Source organism: Amblyraja radiata, chromosome 18, assembly GCF_010909765.2.
Source record: "Amblyraja radiata isolate CabotCenter1 chromosome 18, sAmbRad1.1.pri, whole genome shotgun sequence".
Lineage (NCBI taxonomy): Eukaryota > Metazoa > Chordata > Chondrichthyes > Rajiformes > Rajidae > Amblyraja > Amblyraja radiata.
In genome coordinates this window covers 9174178-9201021 of record NC_045973.1, presented here as the reverse complement: position 1 = coordinate 9201021, position 26844 = coordinate 9174178, and the positions used below count along the sequence as shown (strand labels likewise).

Genomic DNA, 26844 nt, shown 5'->3' with positions numbered 1-26844 from the left:
CAAGAAGCTGGTGCGTGGGGGAGGGATAGAGATGGAGGGAATGCCGGGTTTACTTGAAGTTACAGAAATCAATATTCATACCACTGGGCTGTAAGCTGCCCAAGCAAAATGGAGAGAAGGCAGGTACAGGAGTTGGATGATCAGCCATGATCATATTGAACGGCGGTGCTGGCTCAAAGGGCCGAATGGCCTACTCCTGCACCTATTTTCTATGTTTCTATGTTTCTATGAAATATGAGATGCTCTTCCTCCAATTTGCATCTAGCCTCACTCTGACAATGGAGGAGACCTAGGATAGAATGGTCTGTGTGGGAATGGGAAGGAGAATTAAAGTGTTTAGCAACAGGGAGATCAGGTAGGTTCAAACAGACTGAGTGAAGGTGTTCAGCGAAACGAACGCCCAGTCTACGTTTGGCATTGATTTACATTTTAAGTAATTTAGGCAAATTAGTTTTAAGCAATAGATTGAGTTTCTGTAGTAGTATTCTGTTTGGCACACGTTGACTGGGTTAAAAACAGGAATATAATGGATCGATCAGTGCTTAAAGGTCTGTTGATAGTTACCAGCTGTCTGTGCCGTTAAATACCATGTGAGTCGAATAAAATTGAAATCCAAATCCCGCAATTCATTTTTACTGCTATCAACAAATTGGCAACTTTATATTAATGATTGTACCTTTCACTTTGGAGTCAAAAATCTGTATTCCAGCTTTCCCCTAAGGTTTGATGTATATTATGCTGGTTGGCACTTCAGCACAGAACTGAGAAACGGTGGAGAAATTGGATCGAGCTGGAAAACGTGCACTGGAATCAAGATGTTCCATTAACCTACCTTTATTTAATCCAGTGCAGGTCACACCATAAAATGTGTTCTTCCACCTCATTACCATGACACAAGCTTTGAACCAGATCCAGACGCACTGTTTTTCTCATTAGTGCATGCCCATCGGTTGCAATCTTTTGAATGGCATGCACCAGTCGAAACTAGCTGGGGCTGATTAATCCCCTGGCTGGACATCTGCCCGGCAACAGGCAGATCGTTATTATGGCTGCAAGTGAAGGATGGAGGCTGAGTATTCGACAGCGTGAGACTCTGCTCCTGACTCCCCAAAGTCTTTTCATGTCGGCACGGCATGCCAGGAATGTGATGCAACCCTCTCTGCGTCCCTGTGTGGATTAAACTCCAGCCAGGCAGAAGAAGCTCGACGCCACGGTGGTGAGGCTGGTGGAGCCGCTGCCTCACAGCGCCGGAGACCTGGGCTCAATCCTGATTTCAGGTTCTGCCTGTCTGTGTGGAGTTTGCACGTTCTTCCCCGTGACCACTCGAGTTTCCTCCGGGTGCTTTAATCCCACATCCCAAGGACATGCGGGTTTGTACTAGGTTAATTGGCCTCTGCAAATTGCCTGTGGTGTGTCGGGAGTGTGTAGAACCGAGTGGGTAAACAGGTGATTGATGGTCGGTGTGGACTCGGTGGGCTGATGTTTCAATACAGAAATAATTCTGTGATACTCTATTGTCACATGTACCTAGATGCAGTGAAATGCTTTGAATGGACTGTTTCCATGCTGTATCTCTAAACTAACCTAACCTAACCTAACCTAACCTAAACTAAACTAAACTAAACTAAACTAAACCACCGCCATTCAATATGATCATGGCTGATCATCCAACTCAGTATCCTGTACCTGCCTTCTCTCCAATTCGCTTGGGCAGCTTACAGCCCAGTGGTATGAATATTGATTTCATGTGAAAACAAAGCAAACCATCAAACCAAGTAGGACAAAGTAGCTATATCTCTCGTTTCCCTTTCCCCTGACTAGTCTGAAGAAGGGTCTCGACCTGAAACGTCACCCATTCCTTCTCTCCAGTGATGCTGCCTGTCCCGCTGAGTTACTCCGGCATTTTGTGTCTATCTTCTGGACAAAGTAACTTGTTGCACTCAGGCTCTGTCCATGGTACTGAATTTCCCATCCCTCCCCACTGCGCTGTGTAGGACCCACAGAATACAATGCATTCAATGGCCAAGTCTACTTTGATATCACCCCGTAAATCTACAGCCGTAACTGGAAGGACAAGGATGCATCACCACCTGGGTGTTTGATCCAACCCGTACATCACTGTCACCGTGAATTATATGTGTCTCATCCATGACATTGTGTCAAAAGCTGACAGCCCACCCCGGCAGCATTGTGTGAGCAGGAAGGAACTGCAGATGCTGGTTTAAACCGAAGATAGACGCAAAAGACAAAGGGTCTCGACCCGAAACGTCACCCATTCCTTCTCTCCAGAGATGCTGCCTGTCCCGCTGAGTTACTCCAGCTTTTTGTGTCTAGAACTGTGTGAGGACCCTCAAAAGAAGCACTGCAGTGGTTGTGGAGGGAGGTTCCCCCCATTCTCTGTGGGCAAGTGGAGAAAAAAAGTTCCCAACAAATCCAGAGTATATTGATATTAGTTTATTATTGTCACATGTACTGGGGCACACGGTGAGAAACTTTGAAGATGTGGTCAACATTTGCTTCAAGAGATACTTTCAAGAGAGAGCTAGATAGGGCTCTTAAAGATAGCGTAGTCAGGGGATATGGAGAGAAGGCAGGAACGGGGCACTGATTGGGGATGATCAGCCATGATCACACTGATTGGCGGTGCTGGCTCGAAGGGCCGAATGGCCTACTCCTGCACCTATTGTCTATTGCCTATTGCCTAATATTATAGTTACATTTATAGTCATGGGGTCACAGTTATACTTCACGGAAACAGGCCTTTCATCCCAACTTGTCCATGTTGACCAGGATGCCCCATCTAAGCTCGCCCCTTTTACCCACATTTTGCCCATCTCCCGCTCCACCTGTCCTCTCCATGTACCTGTCCAAGTGTCTATTATACGTTCTTACTGTATAATACCTGCCACAGCTATCTCCTCTGGCAGCTCATTCCATATGCCTTCCTTGTGAAAAAGTTGCCCCTGTTACATCTCTCCTCTCTTACCTTAAATTTCTGATTCTTGATTCCCCTACACAGGGTAAAATTCTCTGCATTATTTCATACGCCTCCATGAGATTACCCATCGACCTCCTGCACTCCAAGGAATAAAGTAGTACCTTGCCCAATTTTAGTTTAGTTTAGAGATACAGCATGGAAACGGCATTGACCAGCGACCTGGCATATCAACACTATCATGCCAATGAACTTACAAACCTGTACCTCTTTGGAGTGTGGGAGGAATCCGGAGAATCCCAGAGAAAATGCACGCAGGACACGGGGAGAACGTACAAACTCTGTACAGACAGCACCCGTGGTCAGGGTCGAACCCGAGTGGTGCTGTAAGGCAGCAACTCTACCACTTGGCCACCAACCCGCTCTGTAAATCTCTTCCTATAGCTTAGGACCTCGGGGCCTGGCAGCAATTTTAAATTGCTTAGTAGCATTTACTGAAAAATAATAATTTAATGAGCTAAATTGGAATACTTTAAGGTACATAAGAATTAATTGTCGCATTATTGGCTCAAGACTTGCTCCTATTTGATCATTTCTTCATAATTAATACAAAATATCACTGCTCTCTTTTACCATTCAATTAGATGCAGACTTTTTGGTCATTTAGTTTTATTTTAGTTTAGAGATACCTTTCTATTAACTGCTCCATCTCATGCTTCAAAGCAACATTTCTGGAAGTCCTAAACATTTGATTATTTTGCCAAATTTGATTTATTTATCATTGTCTCATAGCATTCAAAAAGTGAGTACTTTAAATGAAAATTATATACAGAATTCCAGCTGTAAGTACATAAGACATCGATGGACTATTCGGTCCATCGAGTCTGCTCTACCATTCAATCATGGCTGATCTATTTTCTCCTCTCAACCCCATTCTCCTGCCTTCTTCCTTCCTAATCAATCTCTGCATTAAAAAAAACATTAACGGCCTCCACAGCCGTCTGTGGCAATGAATTCTGGCTAAAGAAATTCCTCCTCATCTCCATTCTAAAGGGACTGTCCCACTGCACGAGGTAATTCAAGAGCTCTCCCAGGTTTAAAAAAAAATCAAACTCGTGGTAAGCACGTAGAATGGCCGTAGCGGGTACGTCGGAGCTCGGGACGTCTCTTAGCGGCTCGTAACGCTAACGGCAGGTACTCGGGAAACGCGGTAAGCTCGTGAAGACCCGTGAAGATTTTTCAACATGTTGAAAAATGTCCACGAGAGCCCTGAGTACCTACGAGCGGCTATTACCATAATTCTCCGAGTTCGAATCAGGGGAAACTCGGGAGATCTCTTGAATTAGCTCGTATAGTGGGACAGGCCCTTTAAGCTACCCTCTAGGCTAAAAACAATTCCTCTTCATCTCCATTCTAAAGGTACATCTTTTTATTCTGAGGCCATGCCCTCTGGTCCTGGACTCTCCTACACCTGGAAACATTCTCTCCACATCCACTCTACCTCGGCCTTGATAAACATCGATCCGTACATATAGAATGTATCGCAGTTAGGAGTCAACAGAATATTTGTATTTACATGACTTCAGAGTACCTTAAAGTACTTTATTGCCAATGAATTACTTTATTTGAAATATAGTTACTGCTGATATGCGTGCAAATAACATGGATCTTTATAGTCAGAGAGAGTGAAATAGATCCAAAAGGTCTGATGAGGACATATTAAGGTTGTGTCTTGACACTATGTGGAGCTTTTTAATTGAACCATTGATCATAATCTGTGTGCTGAGTATTAGCTTGGTTAATGCAGTTCCTTGCATATAAAGTTCCAGATCTCATCCCCTCAATGGTTCAATGGTTCAATGTATATTTATGGTCATATACACAATTAAATATTACACAGTGAAATAAATTTTGCATTTAGTGCCAGCGCTGCCCCATGTTGGGCACCATTTCATCATGTTTAAAGTCCGGATTCCCACGTGTTTGTTTTACCGGAGCAGCTGCCGATCACCCCCGTCGCCCACGACCGGCTCGGATCACTACTACACTATGCACTACACTAATACACTCCACTGCTGCACGATGCCACACTACAAACCACACTACACTACACTACACAACTACACTACACAACTACACTACACTAATACACTCCACTGCTGCACTACACTACACTGCGCAGCACAACACAGCACGCCACTCTGCGCCACGCCGCACCACGCCACACCGACTACCCTTGATAACTTGTGAGCCAACTTCCTCAACTATTTCAATCTAGCAGGTTAAGTTATAATCTGCATCTTATCCAGGATCAGCATCCCCCCCCCTCCCCCACCACCACAAACCCTAAACACACTGCATCTCATATCCCATCATTCATTCTATCAGTGACAACCTCAAAAATTCCAACAGATTTGTCAAACATGATTACACATTCATAAATCTATGTTGACTCTAACCAATCCATTTATTACATTCTATGTGCTCTATTAGTCCTTCCTTAATAATAGATGCTAACATTTTCCCTTCCATCGACGTCAACCTAACTGGCTTGATGTTTCGTTTCCCTCTCTCTCATTTTTCTTGTATAAATTGGCAGCTTGACATTCATCACTTCATTAATATGTGTATAAAAGGTGCATAAAATCATGAGAGGAATAGATTGGGTAGATGCACAGAGTCTCTTGCCCAGACCAGGTGAATCGAGGAACAGAGGACATAGGTTTAAGGTGAAGGGGAAAAGATTTAATAGGAATTTGAGGGGTAGCTTTTTCACACAAAGGGTGGTGGGGGTATGGAACAAGCTGCCAGTGGAGGTAGTTGAGACTGGGACTATCCCAACATTTAAGAAACAGTTATACAGGTTCATACATGGATAGGACAGGTTTGGAGGGATATGGACCAATCGAGGGCAGGTGGAACTAGAGTAGCTGGGACATGTTGGCTCTTCAGCAAGTGTGGGCAAGTTGGGCTGAAGGGCCTGTTTCCACACTGTATCACTCCATGACTGTAATATAGTGCAGAGACTGAAGGGGCCAACATTGTAAGTGCAGCAACTGTGCTCATTGCAAATGAATGTGTGATGGGCAGAGAGTACTTACCTTCACAGAATGTACAGCGGATCAACACAGCTTGGTCAGGAGTGTCAAGAATGTTTTATTGTCATAGGTCCCAGATAGAACAATGACATTCATACTTGCAGCAGCACAACAGAATGCCAACAACTCTGGAATGCCGAGTTTAATTGCACATTTGGCCCTCACCTGAACTTCCTACACTTTTGTACATATAAAAAATGTAGTCTAGATGGACATATCAAATACTAGTGGGCACAGCTTTAAGGTGAGAGCAACAACTTTTAAAGGAGATGTGTGGGGTAAGACATTTTTACACAGAAAAATGTTTAGGGCAAGTCCAGTAAAGTACGATTCAAGATAATCCAAGGGTCTCCAATGAGGTAAATGGTAGCCCAGGACCTCTCTCTAGCTGTTGATAGGATGGTTCAGTTGCCTGATAACAGGTGGGAAGAAACTCTCTCTGAATCAGGAGGTGTGTTTTTTCAAACTTCTGTAACTCGTGCCTGATGGGAGAGGGGAGAAGAGGGAGTGCCCGGGTTGAGACTCGTCCTTGATTATGCTGGTGGCCTTGCCGAGGCAGCTTGAAGTGTAGATGGAGTCAATGAAAGGGAGGTGGGTCTGCGCTGGGTCCACAATTCACGCGGTCATAGATAGAGCTGTGATGCATTCCAATAAAATGCTTTCTGCGGCGCACCTGTAGAAATTGGTGACATTTATTGGTGACATGTCGAACTTCATTTTAAGTCGCCATGGAATTTGAAGTTGCTGACAAAGAAGCCCTAACGCGTTTCAGCAAAGGGATTGAATGTCTCGGACAATGGAGGGGATGTCAATGGTCCTTGAGATCAAGGTTCATTATTTGTGTTGGAGTGACATTCATGCAGGAAAATTGAGGGTATCCATCATATTCCTGATGTGCCAGTTAGATAGTAAGGTTGCCGTAAGCTAAGGCATGAGTCATGCAACATGTGGCCTTGCTATTTATATGGCTGTTATAGTTACATTTTGGATCGATATTGGACTTCGGGATGTTGATAATGGGAACCTTTGATGATAGTAATGCTGCTGAATGCTAAGAGAATTTAGTTGGACTTTCTCTTGTTGGAGAAGTTCAATAGATATGGTGGGCTTGTGTCATGAATATAACTTGGTTAAGTTCTTCAAATGAATAAAATGGGTAGTTTTCAACCGGTTCCTTGAACTCCATGGGGAGTGGACAGACTCTACTCTGTTTTTCCATATATATTTGCTAACAACTCTCATTTGAAGACATTGTTAGGTTATGTTTCATATTCTATCCTCTCTTTATGTCATGTTGTCACTTGCGGGCAGAGCACCAAGGCAAATTCCTTGTATGTGAATACTTAGCCAATATTGATTAATTCATTCATATTCATTCATTTCTCTCTGCCTTCACACAGAGAGTGGTGAATCTCTGGAATTCTCTACCACAGAAGGTAGTTGAGGCCAATTCATTGGCTATATTTAAGGGAGTTAGATGTGGCCCTTGTGGCTAAAGGGATCAAGGGGTATGGAGAGAAGACAGGTACAGGATACTGAGTTGGATGATCAGTCATGATCACATTGAATGGCGGTGCAGGCACGAAGGGCCGAATGGCCTACTCCTGCACCTATTTTCTATGTTTCTATGTTTCTATGTTTCATTGAACCCTTCAACCTGGCTTGGCTTCAAAATTCAGGAGGGCAAGTTTCTGCAGCTTAATGTCAGATATTCAAAACCGACACATTCAGTTTAGGCACTCACTTGGTTCTTTGTTATGAGCAGGGTTTTCCGCTTAGCATTGCAATGGCCGAAAGTCGATTATTTACAAGTTTGCCATCCTGTGTGAGCTTGACCAAGTCAAGATCATTCATTTCATACCTTTCATTCATTTGTTCTTTCTATCTTTTCATATCTCTAGACTCTCTCTCCCCTGACTCTCAGTCTGAAGAAGTGTCTTGACCCGAAACGTCGCATATTCCTTTTCTCCACAGATGCTGCTTGACCCGCTGAGTTACTCCAGCATTTTGTGCCTATCTTTGGTGCAAACCAGCATCTTCAGTTCCTTCTGACACAAGATCATTCATTGTTCTGTTTTGGGACATTTAGCAATAAAACACTCTTGACCCTTGAATATAGACACGAAATGCCAGAGTAGCTCAGCAGGACAGGCAGCATCTCTGGAGAGAAGGAATGGGTGACGTTTCAGGTTGAGACCCTTCGTCAGACTGAGTTATTCCAGAATGTTGTGTCTATATTTGATTTAAACCAGCATCTGCAGTTCCTTCATACACACTCTTGACTCTTGTCTCACTTCCAGCTGCATTATGTTGTCTTCTGCCTTGCCTCGCCCCATAGATACTTATGCTCATAAGTGATAGGAGCAGAATTAGGCCATTTGGCCCATCAAGCCTACTCTGCCATTCAATCATGGCTGATCTATCTCTCCCTCCAAACCCTATTCTCCTACCTTCTCCCCATAACCCCTGATACCTGTACCAATCAAGAATCTATCTATCCCTGCCTTAAAAATATCCACTGGCTTGGCCCCCACAGCTTTCTGTGGCAGTGAACTCCTCAGATTCACCACCCTCTGACTAAAGAAATTCCTTCTCATCTCCTTCCTAAAGGAACATTCTTTAATTCTGAGTGCTATATTACTGAGAAAGGTTACTTTCAGATGAAAGACCAATACTTATTCCAGCCTAGTGCTGGCTACGGCTTTACTTCATATTATATCTTGAGTTAATATTATTATAATTTTTCCCTTCTCCATATATCATTAAAAATACAGAACAATGGAAGTGCGGCTAATATTCACTCCTTTGATCCAAGTCAACACACAAGATGAAGAGTAAGCAGGAAACACAGGAGATACATCAAGCAATTAAGCAACATGATAGTCCGCTTATGCTTTAAACACCCTTTGAATGTGGGAGGAAGGGAAGAGCGAAGAAGGAACTTTAATGAGCTCAGTAACAATGAACTTGAGGAGAAAGATTTATTGGTGTGTGGCAGAATGTGATAAATCTTCATTTAAACACAATAGGCATGCGGGCAGAAGGTGGACTAGGTGGGAGAGGTTGTGTGGAGCTCCAAAGGTGATCAACCATTCCTCATTGAGATCCAGGAAGCAGAGTCGCTTCCTGAGCACCTTGGGTGGAAATTACTTCCCACTCAGAGCCCTTGTGCCTCTCCTCATCCTCATCCTTCTTCTCCCCCTTCTCCATTTTACAGGGCGCATGGTGACACAATGGCAGAGCTACTGCCTTACAGCGCCAGAGATCCGGGTTCGATCCTGACTCAGGTGCTGTCTGTACGGAGTTTGTACGTTCCCCCTGTGACCTGTGTAGGTTTTCTCTGAGATCTTCGGTTTTCTTCTCACACTCCAAACACGTGCAGGTTCGTAGGTTGATTGGCTTGGTGCAAAAATGTAAATTGTCCCTAATGTGTGTGTGTGAAGGATAGTGTTAGTTTGCGGGGATCGCAGGTCGGTGCGGACTCAGTGGGCCGAAGGGCCTGTTTCCACGCTGTATCTGTAAACTAATAAACTAAACTAATCTCGAGCAGCTTCTCCTACATTGTTCAGTTTAACTTAGTTTAGTGATACCACATGGAGACAGGCCCTTTGGCCCAACAAGTCCTAGCCGACCATCGATCAAAAAATAGCAGAGAACAGCCAGTTTTATTCATTAGTTTAGTTTAGAGATACAGCATGGAAACAGGCTCTTCGGCCCACGGAGACCACGTTGTCCATCCGATCACCCCGTACACTACTTCTATCCTACGCGCACTAGGGACAGTTTACAGAAGCCAATTAACCTACAATCCTGCACGTCTTTGGGAGGAGGGCGATACGGACCGGAGCACCCGGAGGTAAACCATGCAGCCTCAGGGAGAACGCACAAACTCTGAAGAGCCAGCGCCCGTAGTCAGGGTGTCTTGCGCTGTAAGGTTGCACGTCTACCGCTGAGCCACTGTACCGCCCCATTTGTCAGCCCTCCACTTATTTCCCACCAGTCGCACTCCACATGACGAGAGGATGCCTACTCGGTCTCCCCACAGCTGGGGAACGATATTGATTTGCACGGAAGACTTTACATAAGACTCGGTCCTTCGGCACATGTGGAGCTTAACAATTTTAAAATAACACTAGAAAGTCCCAAGAGCCTGCAGAATCATGGCAGCAGATAATGGAAATCAATTAGCAATACTTGGAAGTTGATGGTCTCTTTTGAAAGTGCTGGTGGGGTTTCCTGCTGTGAAGATAAGGCTCACTGTAGGAAGGTTAAGTGTGAACCAAATGAGAACATTGACATCAAACGACCATTGAACATGCTTCATGATTCTCTTCACCCTCCTTCCTGCTGATGGGTGTTCACAGTACATGCTTTGTACAATGTCCATCTTGATGCAGTATCCTAAATGGTTAACATTGCAATTGCCCGCACGCTGTATGCCATTTTGGAATCAATTCAACACCCAATTTTCAGCCTGAAGAAGGGTCCTGACCCAAAACATCACCCATCCTTTTCTCCAGAGTTGCTGCCTGACCCGCTGAGTTACTCCAACACTTTGTGTCTATTACCGGAACCATACATTGAGCATGAGTCAATAAACAAAACATCTTGTTGATCCTTTTATATGGACATCCCTCCTAACATTGCACAGATCATCTCATGTAGAAGGGGGGCAAACACTCAGCCAGAAACGTGGAGCAGCTCAGAAAGATATTTGAGGATGTCTTAAATCTGACTTTAACAAGTCAGTGGATACTTTTTAAGGCAGAGATAAACAAATTCTTGATTAGTACGGGTGTCAATGGATATGGGGAGAAGGCAGGAAAATGGGGTTCGGGGGCAGAGATGAGCCATGATTGAATGGCGGAGTAGAATCGGTGGGCCGAATGGCCTAACTCTACTCCTATAACTTGTGAACATGTACAGAGACAAATTTTATGGCACTAAACTTTAACTGGGATAATGTTGAGACTGTCTGAATCATTAGAAGAAGTGAACCACTAAATCATGACTGCATTTATAATACCACCCTGCAACAGCTGGAAGTAACGATCTGCTGAATATGTAAGTTTCAAAAGACTTTTCTATATTTAAAATGACCTGCAGAAATAATCTTCCCGTAATGATAAAATTATGAAAACCTGGAGGCATTTTCTTGACGTCTCCTCACCTTTTAGTTGTAACACATATTTTGTCATTTGATGTTGAGTTTCCCAAGTTAGTTCTTATTCAGGATAGCTTAAAGTCAAATGCTTGTGTTTACTGCAGAACTATTCATTTTCTGCCTCGTAGAATAAAAAGAGGGGTGTTTCTACTTGTTTGTTTCTACGTGGATCCAGAGTGCTGGCATTTCACACTTTTCAGTGAACGAGCTTGTTAGCTTGTAGCAGGTTTTCTCCTGGGGAATCTACTATGTATCTTCAAACACGAATTTGCAGCAGGCAGGAAACAAGGTTATTAAAATAACAATAGTTAATGAGCCTTTTTCTTTCTGATAATCGATCCCTTTTGCCCCTAACTTCTAAGGTGCGCTGATAGAGAAAATAATTTTGCCTGCTTGGAAACCAGATGGTATTTACATCAGAAGTATGGGTTGTTATTTTTAATGTAGATCGTGTGCTTCTGACCGCAATTTGCAGTTCTCAATTTATATTTTCACTGTACCTTTGGCATTAAATGCAAATGCTTGCTTTTTCCTCCGCCATTCTTGAGCATGCCCGAATATTAAAACATTTTAAATGATGCCCAAGGAGTAACTTCTTTATTGAGGATTAACAAAGTGCCCGCGCCGACCAGCGATCACCCCGTAGACTAGCACCGTGCTACACATTGGGGACAATTAACAATTTACGGAAGCCAACCGACCTACAGACGTGCACGCCCTTGGAGCGTGGGAGGAAACCGGAGCGCCTGGAGAAAACGCATGTGGTCACGGGGAGAACGTACAAACTCCGTACAGACAGCACCCGTAGGCGCTCTAATGTTACAATGGAAATGGAGGAAAATGTTTTGAATGATATCCTGTGGTTTTGGAAGACATCAATGGACACCCATTATTACCTCCAGCATTGAAATCCCTTCACCCAACTGCATAGCTTGTCTCTATTGCTATGACTCTATGACAATATTGCACAGTGGAATACAGTCCCTAGATGTTGCCTGACCCATTAAGTTCCTCCAGTGACTAATAGTGGCTATTTGTGCCATTATTCAAAGTTTGCTTAATTAATGTATAGATGTGAAATCTAATGAAATTTAATGGGGTCCAGTATTAGTTTTGCCACCTAGGTTTGGCATTATTCTAGACAAATATTTTAGTATCACAGCACCAGAGACCCGGGTTTGATCATGACTACGGGTACTACTTGTACGGAGTTTTGTACCTTCACCCCGTGACCATGTACGTTTTCCCCGGGTGCTCTGGTTTCCTCCCACACTCCAAAGACGTACAGGTTTGTAGGTTAATTGGCTTAGGTAAAAATTGTCAATTGTCCCTAGTGTGCAGTATAGTGCTAGTACCAGGATTGCCAGTCGGCAGTCAGTGGGCCGAAGGGCCTGTTTCCGTGCTGTATTCCCAAACTAAACTAAACAGAACTACTAAGGCAACAGGTATTATGTTACTTTCTGATTGATTCTTCTACCGCATGGTAACAGGCCCTTTGGCCCACCAAGTCCACACCGACCATCAACAATAACACTCCATTAATCCTATTTTTTTAATTCTTTTCGTAATTGTATCAGCACCCTGCAAATTCCACCACACATTAGGGGCAATTTATTTGGCCAATTATCAAAAACAAATATATCATTTTTAAAATTTATTTTCAACATAATTTTCAGAAATATTTGTAGAGTCATAGAGTGATACAGTGTGGAAACAGGCCCTTCAGCCCAACTTGCCCACATCGGCCAACGTCCCAGATACACTTGTCCCACTTTCATCAACCTTGTGTCTCTCTTTCATTTCTAGACTTTATCCACCCATCTTCCAAACAAACCTCCCTTGCCTTTATCCACCTCTCACTCACTAGGCTTTGTTCCGCCCCTGATAGACACAAAATGCTGGAATAACTCAGCGGGTCAGGCAGCATCTCTGGAGAAAATGATAGGTGACGTTTCGGATCATGACCCTTCTTCAGACTGAGAGTCAGGGGAGAGGGAAACTGGAGGTATGAAAAGGTACAAAGAACAAATGAGTGGAAGGTATGAGAAGAACGAATTAGAGCCAGCACCGATGATCAAGGTAAGGTGGAGCCCACAATGGTCTATTGTTGGTTGTGGAAAAGGTAATAACAAGGGGATACGTCCATCTCTTTTCCAGCTTTGTTCCCCCAACTACAATTAGACTGTAGAGGATCCCGACCTGAAATGTCTTTTGGTTTTAAGTGTAGTTTAAAGATACAGCACGGAAACAGGCTCTTCGGCCCACCGAGTCTGCACTGACCAGCGACCACTGCACATATAACCTATCCTGCATTGGGGATAATTGTTATTTTACCAGTACATACCAAGCCAACAAACCTGTACGTCTTTGGAGTGTTGGAGGAATCCGAAGATCTTGGAGAAAACCCACGCGGTCACAGGGAGAACGTGTAATGTCTATACAGGCGGCACCCGTAGCCAGGATCGAACCTGGCTCTCTGGCGCTGAAAGCGCTGTGAGGCAGCAACTCTAGCACCGCCTACCCACTACCTCCACAGATGCTGCCTGACCTTCTGAGCTACCCCAGCACTCTGTGTTTTGCTCGAGATTCCAGCAGCCGCTGTTCCTTGCGTCTCCTGAATTTCTGCTTTCATCAGAGCTTGTACTACTTTGTGAAGTTCCCTCCTCTCAAGCTGTCCATGTGGACATCTTGTAATTCCTCATCTCAGGTGCTTGACTGACAGTGTGAACATATTGACTAAATTCCTCCAACCTTCGTCACTACTGGGGGTGGGAAATGAAAGCAGTGTTTTTCCCTTGTGGGAGATTTAAAAAAAAACTTCTTGTTGTTTGGTTGTACGTCCTGGAGTTGGGAGTCCTTGGCTTCAAAACTGAAGGAAGTTGCCGCAGAGATAAGATGTTGTGAAGGGGTTGGTATTGATTTATTATTGTCACGTGCACAGAGATACAGCTGCTTTTGTTTGCTGCTATACAAGGCAGTGCAAAGTAAAAAAATACCAGAGTATAGTGTCACAGCATTAAAGTGATACAGCTACAGAGAAAGTGCAGATATGAAAAAGTGCAAGGGTTGTAATGAGGCTGGTTGGAAGATCGGGTATCGGGACTACACCCTTAGTTTGTGAGAGGATATTCAATGGTCAGCTAACAGCAGGGAAGAAAGTGTTCCTGATTCTCTTGTATCTTCTGCCTGACAGAAGAGAGGAGAAAGGGAATTACTGGATTGTAAATGGCCCTTGATTATGTTGGCTGTTTTTCCAAGGCAGTGTGATATGTGGATGGAGTTGATCCTGGGGAGGTTTTTGTTTTTCTGATGGACTGGGCTATATCCTCAACTCTCTGCAATTGTGCTCCTGAGCAGAGGTGTTGCCAAACGAAGCTGCAATGCATCCACTGCATTCTTTCTATGGTGAATCTGTAGAAGTTGGTAAGAGTCACAGGAGCTCAACTTCCCTGGCCTTCTGAGGAAGTGATAATCTTGGTTTGCTTTCTTGGCCGCAGCTTCAGTGAAACTCGCAATGAAACATGAGAGGGAAACAGAATTAAAAATGAAAGACCTTTACGTTCAATCCATGAACATTTTAGTTTAATTTAGTTTAGCGATACAATGTGGAAACAGACCCTTCATCCCACCAAATCCACACTGACCAGCAATCCCCGCACATTAACACTATCCTACACACATTTATACCAAGCCAATGAACCTACAAACCTGTAAGTCTTTGGAGTGTGGGAATATATCCGGGGAAATTGTGGGAAACTAGAAAGGAAATTGCGGGAGCCCTCGTTGAAATTTACGAGTCGTCCTTAAATACAGGAGAGGTGCCGGAAGACTGGAGAGTGGCAAATGTTGTGCCTCTTTTCAAGAAAGGCTGCAGGGAAAATGCTGGGAATTATAGGCTGGTGAGCTTAACATCTGTAGTTGATAAGTTACAAGAGAGTATTCTGAGGGATAGGATATGCAGGCATTTGGATCATCAAGGGCTGATTAGGGATAGTCAGCAGGGTTTTGGATGTGGGAGGTTGTGTCTCACAAATCTTATTGATTTTTTTGAAGACGTGACCAAAAAGGTTTGATGAGGGCAGAGCTGTAGATGTTGTGTACATGGACTTCATTCAGTAAGGCGTTCGCAAGGTTCCGCATGGTAGGCTGCTCTGGAAGGTTAGATCGCATGGGATCCAAGGAGAGACAGCTGCATGGATAGCAAATTGGCTCCATGGAAGGAAGCAGAGGGTAATGGTGGAAGGTTGCTTCTCAGACTGGATGCCCTGTGACTAGTGGTGTGCCTCGGGGTTCGGTGCTGGGCCCTTAATTATTTGTCATCTACATCAATGGTTTGGATGAGAACATAAAGGGCAAAATTAGCAAGTTTGCTGATGATACAAAAGTTAGTGGTTTTGCAGATAGTGAAGATAGTTGTGAACGATTGCAACAGGATCTGGATCGATTGACCAAGTGGGCGGAGGAACGGTTGATGGAATTTAATACAGAGAAGTGTGAGGTGTTGCATTTTGGGACATCAAACAAGGGCAGGACCTGGGCAGTAAATGTTAGGTCTCTGGGTAGTGTTGTAGAGCAGAGGGATCTAGGAGTACAGGTGCATGGTTCCTTGAAGGTCGAATCGCAGGTAGATAAGGTGGTCAAAAATGCTTTTGGCACTTTGGTCTTCATCAGTCAGAGTATTGAGTATAGAAGTTGGGAGGTCATGTTGCAGTTGTATAAGACATTGGTGAGCGCATTTAGAATATTGTGTTCAGTTCTGGGCACCATGTTATAGGAAAGATATTGTAAAGCTGGAAAGGGTTCAGAAAAGATTTACGAGGATGTTGCCTGGACTAGTGGGTGTGAGCTATAGGGAGAGGTTGAGCAGGCTGGGTCTCTATTCCATGGAGCGTAGGAGAATGAGGGGAGATCTTATAGATGTATACAAAATCATGAGAGGAATAGATTGGGTAGATGCACAGAGTCTTTTGACCAGAGTAGGGAATCGAGGATCAGAGGACATAGGTTCAAAATGAAGGAGAAAAAAATTAATAGGAATCCAGGGGTAAAATGTTCATACAAGGAGTGGTGGGTGTATGGAACAAGCTGCCAGAGGAGGTAGTTGAGGCTGGGACTATCCCATTGTTTAAGAAACAGTTAGACAGGTACATGGATAGGACAAGTTTTGGAGAGATATGGACCAAGCGCAGGCAAGTGGGACTAGTGTAGCTGGGACATTGTTGGCCGGTGTGGGCGAGTTGGGCTGAAGGGCCTGTTTCCACACTGTATCACTATGACTCCGTACCGAAGATCTCGGAGAAAACCCATGCAGGTCATGGGGTGAATGTACAAAGTCTGTTCAGAGAGCACCCGTAGTCAGGATCAAATCCGGGTCTCTGGCGCTGCAAGGCAGTAACTCTACTGCTGCGCCACCGTTCCGCCCCTAACTTCAATGGTAAATAGTTAATCCACTACAGTGTTAATGAAGAAACCATTGAAACTCGAGTAATTTCATTTATATTCATGGCTCGTTACCTTTGGTTGGAACCATAAGGCTAGTAAATAGAGCTCAAAACTCAGCCATAAAACCAAATTGACCTTAACAGGCAGACAATGAAGCAAACTGTTCTTAATGGCTCCTTTGTTTGAGTTTCTTTGCACAACTGCAATAATAAAAGCTAAATAGTTTCTTTTCTCTTTTACAATTGTGTGTCCAACAGGGACATTTGTTAATCAAAGTTCACTGATCTTATAAAGGTGTATAAAATCATGGGAGGAATAGATCGGGTGGATGCACAGAGTCTCTTGCCCAGAGTAGGGGGAATCATGATCCAGAGGGCGTAGGTTTAAGGTGAAGGGAGAAAGATTTAATGAATACTCGAGGGGTAACTTTTTCACACAAAGGGTGGTGGGTGTATGGATCGAGCTGCCGGAGGAGGTAGTTGAGTTAGGGACTATCGCAACGTTTAAGAAACAGTTAGACAGGTACATGGATAGGACAGTTGTTGAGAGGTAAGGGACAAATGCAGGAAGTCAGACTAGTGTAGGAAAGAACTGCAGATGCTGGATAACACCGAAGATAGATACAAAATGCTGGAGTAACTCGGCAAGACTAGCAACATCTCTGGAGAGAAGGAATGTGTGACGTTTTGGGTCGAGACTGTTCTTCGGGGCGGCATGGTAGCGCAGCGGTAGAGTTGCTGCCTTACAGCGCTTGCAGCGCCAGAGACCGGTGTTCGATCCCAACCAGGTGTGCAGTTTGTATGGAGTTTGCACGTTCGCCCCGTGGCTGCGTGGGTTTTCTCCGAGATCTTCGGTTTCCTCCCGCTCTCCAAAGACGTACAGCTTTGTAGGTTGATTGTCTTGGTATAAAGGGCCTGTCCCACTTGGCGATTTTTTTCGGCAACTGCCGGTGTCATATCAGTGTCGCCAAAAGATTTTGAACATTTCGAAATCCAGCGGCGACAAAAAAATGTTGCGACACTTGAAAAAGCACCGCGCGTTATGTGTCATCACGCTGCATCACCGTCGTGTGATACGTCATCACGCCGCATCACCGCCACGTCATACGTCATCGTCCGCGTCACGCCGCCGCATCAAGCCCGCGTATTTTTCGGTGACCTGATACATCAGTCAAGGATGCCGGCCGTCGCCGAAAAAATCTGCAAGAGGAGACAGGCCCTTAAGTGTAAATTGTCCCAAGGGTGTGGGGTGTGTAGGATAGTGTTAGTGTAGGGATTGCTGGTCGGTGCGGTCTCGATCTGCCGAAGAGTCTGTTTCCGCGCTGTATCTCTAAAACAAAACAAAAAAACAGCGTAGATGGGACATGAACAAAACCACAGGAAGAATAGATCCGGGCAGGTTGGGCTGGAGGGCCTGTTTCCACACTGTAGAACTCTATGACTCTCTTCCTAATCTGGAATCGTTTTCTCTCCATACTTTTCCAGCCTCTATAGTGATGCAGAAGTGGTGGTGCCACATGAATCCCTGCCTAGAGGGTGAGGAATGCAAGGTTCTCCCAGACTTCTCCGGATGGTCCTGCAGCAGTGGCAACAAGGTTAAAACCACGAAGGCAAGTAAACAGAACTAACAGCACGCCTTATCCAATACTAATCCCTGAGTGGCAAGAAGTGAAACAGTTTACCCTAATCTTCTGTCGAATCGCTGAAACAAAAACAACCAAAGCCATCATCTTCCGTTTGCCCAAAATAGCAGGAATGTTCACAGTTATATTTGAACACCATAAATAGTTCATACAGATTCATTTATAATATTGCCCATAAAAACAGCTGGGAAACAAGAGGTGCACATGCGAGCATCGGTAAAACAGTAGTAAGAAAACAATATAGAATTTGGAGAGTTTGCAGAGATACCTTTAATTAGAACATTTATACAGTGTTTAAAATCATGAGAGGAATAGATCGGGTGGATGCATCGAGACTCCTGCCAGAGTGGCAGAATCGAGAGCCAGAGGTCATAGGTTTAAGGTGAAGAGGGAAACATTTTATAGGAATCTAAGGGGTAGCTTTTTCATGCAAAGGGCGGTGGGTGTATGGAACGAGCTGCCTGAGGAGATAGTTGAGGCAGGTAGTATCGTAGCATTAAAGAAGCAATTAGACAGGCACGTGTATAGGACAGGTTTAGAGGGATATGGGCCAATTGCAGGCAAGTGGTCCTAGTGTAGCTGGGACATGTTGGCCGGTGTGGGCAAGTTGGGCTGAAGGGCCTGTTTCCATACTGCATCACTCTATGACTGTATGACTCTTTAGGCTTTAGTCAGCAATTGTTGAACAGTAAGTATAATGCTAAAATGAAAAATGAACTTAGTCTAAGAATAAATCTGTTATTACATGCATCATTGTCAAGTTTGTGTTAATTTTAGGATTTCTTAACCTTCTTTGGTCCTCATGATAGAGCCTTTGGTCATCTGTGCTAATTCTGTTGGCCTAACTTATTTGCCATATATTACATTATTCTATGGCAGGGAAAGAAAACTATATGTTACAATATCTTTATATACATTGATTTTAGAATGGTTATTCTGTCATGGAATAATGATGGAATATTTCACTGGGCAAATAAGAAATGACAGTAGTTCCATTGTATGTTATAAATGAAAAAATGACAAATAAACAAACTTCTATGTAAAATTATAATAAATAGTGACTGGCATCCTTTAAAACAGCTGACCAAATCTTGAAACCGACCAAGAGGTGTATAAAACCACAGGAAGAATAGATCGGGTAGACGCACAGAGTCTCTTGCCCAGAGTAGGTGAATCGAGAACAGAGGACATAGGTTTAAGGTGAAGGGGAAAGAAGGTCTGAGGGTTGACCTTTTCACACAAGGAGCGGTGGGTGTATGGAACGAGCTGCCGGAGGAGGTAGCTGAGGCAGGGACTATTGCAACGTTTAAGAAGCAATTAGACAGGTACATGGTTAGGACAGGTTTAGAGGGATATGGGCCAAACACAGGCAAGTGGGACTACTGTAGAAGTGTGGGGAAGTTGGGCTGAAGGGCCTGTTTCCACTCTGTATGACTATGACTCTATAACTTGTCAACTTGAAAATGGATGTATTCAAGAGAGAGTTAGATATAGCTCTTTCGGCTAATGGAATCAAGGGATATGGGGAGCAAGCAGGAACGGGGTACTGATTTTGGATGATCAGTCATGATCATATTGAATGGGGGTGCTGGATCCAAGTGCCGAATGGCCCACTCTAACACCTATTTTCTATGTTTTCTATGGACCTTTGCAAATGCACCCACGATGCACTTGAGCTCAATTGGATATAGCTGATCCACAGATGGTAGAAAAAAATAATCCTTAAAACAAATTCTCAGTCATTTTCTATAGCACATTAAAAATCAAAAGATTGCAAATGTTGGAAATCTGAAGAACAGAGAATGGTGGAAACACACAGCAGGTCAGGCAGCATCTGTGGAAAGACAGACGGTGTTAACATTTCTGGGGCCTCTTCCTTGGATTAAAGTGTCTTCAAATTAATATTTGTATTGTTTAGTGCTGGAAGGTGAACATTTCCTCATCTATCTTTTGAAAGTTGGAAGGTGTTCCAGGAATTCTTGCCCTAATGGTTGTGGAGATGACTCATTATGCCTTGTAAAGAACCAAACACAAAATGCTGGGGGATCTCAAATGGGTCAAAGGTTTATAGGTTATAGGAGCAGAATTAGGCCATTTGGCCCCTCAAGTCTTGTCTACTAACCAGCGATCCCCGTACACTAACACTATCCTACACACGAGGGACAATTTGCAATTTTTGCCAAAGCCAATTAACCTACAAACCTGTACGTCTTTGGAGTGTGGGAGGAAAGTGAAGATCCCGGGGAAAACCCACGTGGCCACGGGGAGAACATACAAACTCCGTACAGACAGCACCCGTGGTCAGGGTTGTAATCGGGTCTTTGGCGCTGTAAGGCAGCAACTCTACCGCTGCGCCATTGTGCCACCCGCAACTGTGAAATTCCAAAAAGGAGCTTGCAACTTGCCTTTAGTTTGCATTGCCAATATTTTGCAGAGTTTGAGAATCAGTAAATTCTTCAACCAGCGAATCCACTCTTTTCAGTTCTTTATTAGTGTTGGAATGGGCGTCAATAAGCTTTCTCCCCGCCTGAAGGTCATTTCCATTCGTTCAGGGGCATCGGCAATCCCAGCTGCTTCTTTCAAAATTGGAACATGACTTGGCATCTTCTTCCGATAATAAAAACAAGTGCCACTCGGAAATTAAGGCCATCTGTGAATTCTGTTGACCCTTCTTAATGGCACTGCAAGCGAACTGCTGCACTGTTTCGTCTTCACACCAACAAATAGACTCTCTCTTTCGAAGTAGCTTGAAGCAATGCTTACCCCTGCATATGGAATTCATGAGAACACCTGCTTTTATGAATCGGCCGAGACAATGCCAGAGTGTGATCGGAAGCCATAACTGAGTTTACAAATAGCAAATACAACTCCGTGTTTGCACTCTGAGGCTTTGCAGCTGTGACGCATGTTTGCTCCTGAGATGCTTTTTTAGTTTAGTTTAGAGATACAGCGCGGAAACAGGCCCTTCGGCCCGCCCATTCCGCACCGACCAGCGATCCCCGCACACTAACACTATCCAACACACTAGGGACCATTTACAATTTTACCAAGCCAATTAACCTACAAACCTGCATGTCTTTGGAGTGTGGGAGGAAACCGGAGCTCCCGGAGAAAACCCACGCGGTCACAGGGGAGAACGTACAACCCTCTGCACAGACAGCACCCGCAGTCAGGATCGAACCCAGATCACTGGCGCTGTAAGACTCTACCACTGCGCCACCGTGCCACACGATAGTTCTTCTTCTTTGCGTGTCCCATCTTGTTACCAACGTTGACCTCGCTGTCATCGTCTGCGCTGAAAAGGACGCAAGCTTCTGGCGACAATCAGTGGGAGCCATCACTTGTCGCAATAGATGACGGTGGTGGCAGAATTAGCTCAGTTTCCAGCCCCATGACATGGATGCTTCTGCTATGGGGCCCCCGATAGTTGAGTGGTTCGAATTCACGTCATTCCATATGACATACCCTTTTCTGCTATTGAGATGAGTTTATGTCAATGCTGATCAACAACGTGCTCCGTGTAATATACCGTGACAAGCTGCGACGGCATAAGTAAAGTGCAAAAATTAAACCCATACAGTGTATCTCATTGATAAAAGTGAGGCATTGCATCAGAAGTAATTAACGTGTTTTGGAAATTACACTACAAGCCATGCTTTATTCCTGCCGTGAGCAGCAGAGAGGGCAGTCTCCATTCGAAGAGGATTATTCAGTGGTGAAATAAGGAAAGACCGTTCTGCTGTCTCAACGCAAAATGCTTCATTTTTAAAGTGCTGAAAAAATAACCGCACCATAATGTTCCAGTGTGATACTCTCGTGAGTTGTGACTGACTTGTATTATTTAGAAGCTGAAGGGTAGCATGGAAACACTACTTACCTTAGGTGAAGAGTCCTTGATCACAACACAGCTTCCCTTCAGATTAGAAAAATTGGAAATAAATTGGAGAAAATGAATAAGATAGTCCTTGTTCTTATGCAGTACTCCTTTTTTATTATTCAAATGCAGTACCACGCTGCTGAAAACATTGGGGAACATTTTCCTTTCTCATCCTCTGCCAAGTTGCCTGTGCTTTGAGTCTTAATATTAACTCTAAACACTGCAGGGCTCTGGAATAGCGCACGAGTCATGGCTAATCTCCTTCAGATACCACTGAGTGCTCAGAATACTAATGCACATTGAACCCCACCATAGAGCATTTTCATTACAATGAAGTTTGTCCGTGGGAGTCACTCTTGCAGTAGAGGAACAAGGGATCTTATAGAAACATATACAATTCTTAAAGGAATGGACAGGTTTGATGCAGGGAAAATGTCCCCCATGTTGGGGGAGTCCAGAACCACAGTTTAAGAATAAGGGGTCGGCCATTTAGGACTGAGATGAGGAAAAACGTTTTCACCCAAAGAGTTGTGAATCTGTGGAATTCTCTGCCACAGAAGGCAGTGGAGGCCAGTTCGTTGGATGTTTTCAAGAGAGAGTTAGATTTAGCTCTTGGGATTAAAGGAATCAAGCAATATGGGGAAATAACTGGAACGGGGTACTGATTTTGGATGAACAACCATGATCATATTGAATGGCGATGCTAGCTCGAAGGGCCAAATGGCCTACTCCTGCACCTAATTTTTCTATGTTTCTATGTCCTTGGAAATTCACGTATCCCCCTTCTGAAAACATACTCCAGAAAAATGGGATGGGAGTCACAAAACACAGGAGGGGCAAGCATTGACCTCATTCACTCAAGAAATCTCTTTGGAATGGGTTGAGAACTCCAATCCGAGTTCCAGCAGAGATGGTTCGGCACATTTGACTTCTCATTCAGTAGCTTCAACCAAAAAAGGGTGGACAAAAGTTTTGAAATGTCCTGTAAGCCTGACTGATTATCAAAGTGACAGGACTGGGTTCAGAGAGTTGCATCCACTCTTGAATCAGAAGAAGAAGGGATTCAAATGTCACTCCAGGGACATGGATCGTATGTTAGTCCAGCATCGAGGATGTGCTACCTTGTTGAAGACACTTTACTCGAGAAGAAGTGATAATTGCATTTAACCAGGTGGTAAAGGAACAGTAGATGCTGGAACCTTGAGCAATACACAAAGTATTGAATTAACTCAGCTGTAGGTTAACTTAGGCAACATCTATGGGGGATATGGAAAGGCCAAGTATCCAGTTTCAGACTGAAGGTTTTGAAGAAGGGTCCGGACCCGAAACGTCACCTATCCATGTCTTCCAGAGATGCTGCCTGACTCACGGAATTACTCCAGCATTTATTCCATTTTACTACTCAGGCACATGTATAAATCTCATGAAAGATATCCTAAAGAAGGTTTATCCCACGATCAACATCACTAATACAGAGGGCATCTTGCTATTGTAGGCTTCCCATGTTTAATATGGGTAGCAAATTCCCTTTGCTTTGATGCGTAAGGAGGAACTGCAGATGCTGGTTTACACCGAAGATCGATACAAAATGCTGGAGTAACTCAGCGGGTCAGGCAGCATCTTTGGAGTAAAGGAATAGGTGAGGTCTCGACCCTAATCTTCACTATGCCTCTCTCCAGAGATGCTGCCTGACCCGCTGAGTTACTCCAGCATTTTGTGTCTTTTCTTTTGATTGCAGTTCAAAAGTACAAAATTGACAGTACTGGAAAATCTTGAGGATGAATGCAACTTTAAGAACAGACAATATATAGGTACGATTTAGGTTCAGCTGCAACTCTGATTTAAAAAAAAATCAAAGAACCTAACAATTTTTTTTATGACAAGTCAATGTTCCAAAATTTACTACAGGAAGTTCTCCCATCATCCAGCCACCCATAACTTACCCTCTTAGTCAGCTTGTTTAAGAAGGAACTGCAGATGCTGGAAAAATCGAAGGTAGATAAAAATGCTGGAGAAACTCAGCGGGTGAGGCAGCATCTATGGAGCGGAGGAATAGGCGACGTTTCGGGTCGAAACCCTTCTTCAGATTATCTATTAGTCAGCTTTGTAGTTTTCATACAATTAATTACCCCCAAAATAGTAAGATTAAACGAGAATTTACCAGTTTGAAGTTTGATCGTTATTTTATGAGGAGTAACGTTGAGGGATTACGTGAAGAACCCCGCCAGGACGCATGCGTGTCATTCTTCAAAGCAGCGGTGTGAAATCACAGATAACTGTAATGACTAAACATAGTAAGATTAGAGAAGAGATACCAGTTGAGTATATGATCAAGGGTGGGAGCGGAGGGCACGTAATCTCTCAACGTTACTCCTCATAAAATAACGATCAAACTTCAAACTGGTAAGTTCTCGTTTAATCTTACTATTTTACTTCGGAGTCACGTGAGTGACTACGTGAAGATTTTAAAGCTCTGTGATTTCATGCCGTGGAAACGAGTCCATGCATCACATCTGCCTTGATTATGGGAAGAATAGTGTTAACATCATTAGACATCAATACGATATTGAAAAACCCAACGATAAATATATTAACACCAAATTATAGCCCCTATTTATGGGGTAAATTATATTACAGAACTTAAAATTGTTTCTGGAAATGTTCCAGGTTCAATGACTGGTTCGTTATAAAATCGTTGGAAAGTTTTCTCTGGTGACCATCCTGCTGTCTTGAGGATTTGGTCCATAGGAACATCCAACTTCATAGCTGCCGATGTAGCTGCAGCCCTGGTGGAGTGAGATTTAAAAATGCTAATGTCTACTCCAGCCTTTATTAGGACCTATTTTAGCCATCTAGAGATGGTCTGGACTGTCACTGCTTTGAGTAGCTGTTTGTAGCTGATTAAATGTGACATTTCTTTCCCTCTGATGATCTTAGTATACTCCATCTATAATAGTAAGGGTGTTACAATACAGAGACGATCATCTGTCGGGTAGGCCCTGAATTCTGTTTTTAGGCCTGCTGACCCCTGTCTGTTCTGTTTGACTAATTCATTGATGTGAAAAGTTAAATTTCCAGATGAAACAGTCATGTTGTCCAGCCTTAGTTTCTGTAGTGACTGGACCCTTTGTGCCATGACCAAGGCCATAGCATGACTGTTTTCATAGTCAGTTTCTGTAGGGACAGAGCTGTAGCTGGAGACCAGTTTCTTAACATGGTCAGTAAAATGCTCACATCCCATATTTGGGAGTACCTGGTTCTTGGGGGATTAACATTAAAAATGACCCTCATGAGTTTGGTTACCAGGGTGTGTCCCAACAGAATGCCGCTCTGTTCCTTGCCACAGGTATGTTGACAGAGCACTTCTGGCACAGTTGATGGCACTATGACTGAGCCTCTCATCGTAATGGAGGAATTCTAGAACAGACGGGATGTTCATAGATCTGTGGGTGATGTTTATTGTTGTGACAGTACTTCCCATTTCATGATGACACCAAGTACTGTTTTTTGGTGGACTGTCTGTGGGCCGCTGAAATAATATCCACTGTTCGGTCCGTCAGTCCCAGGTGTAGTAGAGGTGCTTTCAAACTCTACAAATTAATAGGTTTATATAATTATGACATGGGTAACTTCCCCTTGTTGCGGGATGAACCAGTAAATTAGGTCTATGATGGATGGTGATGCATGGTTCTAATACAATGTCGAGTATCACCGGGACCCATGGTTGAGTAGGCCAATCGGGTACTATCAAAATACCAGACGCGGAGTCTTGCTGTATATTCCTAAATACCCGACTGATGAGGCAGAAAGGAGGGAATGCATAAATAAACAATCCCCCAATGCAGCGAAAATGCATCTGTTGCCACTGCCCCAGGTTCTGGTTCCCATGAACATAATTCGATAACTGGTGTGAGCCTGGATGCGAATAGGTCGATATCTGGTGTTCCATACCGTGCTGTAATTTCAGCAAATACATTTGTATCCAACATCCATTCAGTGTTTTCATTGAATTTGCGTGACCTGTTGTCTGCCACTAAATTTAGTTTACCTGGTAAGTAGGTAGCTGATATCCAAATATCTCTCTGGATACACTATTGCCAAATTGTGTTGGCCAGATTGTCACATAATGTCGATTTGTTTCCACCCATATGGTTGATATATGCTACCACGGTGGTGTTGTCAATTTGTAGTCTAACATGCTGGTGATATAACCCAGAACAATATGACTTAAGGCCATGGAATGCACTTAACATTCCCAGGTAGTTTATGCCCAGTGTTTTTAATAATGATGCCTCCTGTGCATTCCATCTCCCCCACAGCTGGAGATGGAATTGGTAGCACCCCATCCAAGTGCACTGGCATCAGTTAGTAGTTCCATAGACGGGTAGCTGATAATGTTTGGATTGAAACAATGCCTAATGTTATCTTTCCACCATTTTAGTTCCATTATGGCCTCTGTTGGTAGCTTCATTGGTCTGTCAAAATGACCACCATAATTTTTGAGTGCTCGTATTTTAGCCCTCTGTAATTATTGATAATGTAAAGGTCCGATTTGTGTGGCTGGAAACGCAGCCACTATTATGCCAATTATTCTTGCTACCATTCTGATGGATGGTTTTGTGATGTCAATGATTTTGCTGCAAGCCTCCATTAAGGCTGTAACCTTTTCTTTCGGCAAAGTCACTG

The 26844-nt window shown here is 43.8% G+C and overlaps 1 protein-coding gene across 2 annotated transcripts in view; it reads left to right on the top strand.

The window, feature by feature from the left end:
* tafa4 (TAFA chemokine like family member 4) overlaps window positions 1-18694 on the top strand; it is a 136473-nt gene extending 117779 nt beyond the window's left edge. For both annotated transcript variants that reach the window (XM_033036677.1, XM_033036676.1), the window contains one exon: window positions 18124-18694. In XM_033036677.1, coding sequence (XP_032892568.1) covers window positions 18124-18266 — 143 coding nt within the window. In that variant the 3' untranslated portion in view covers window positions 18267-18694. The remainder of the gene's footprint in view (window positions 1-18123) is intronic.
* The last annotated feature ends 8150 nt before the right edge of the window (window positions 18695-26844 follow it).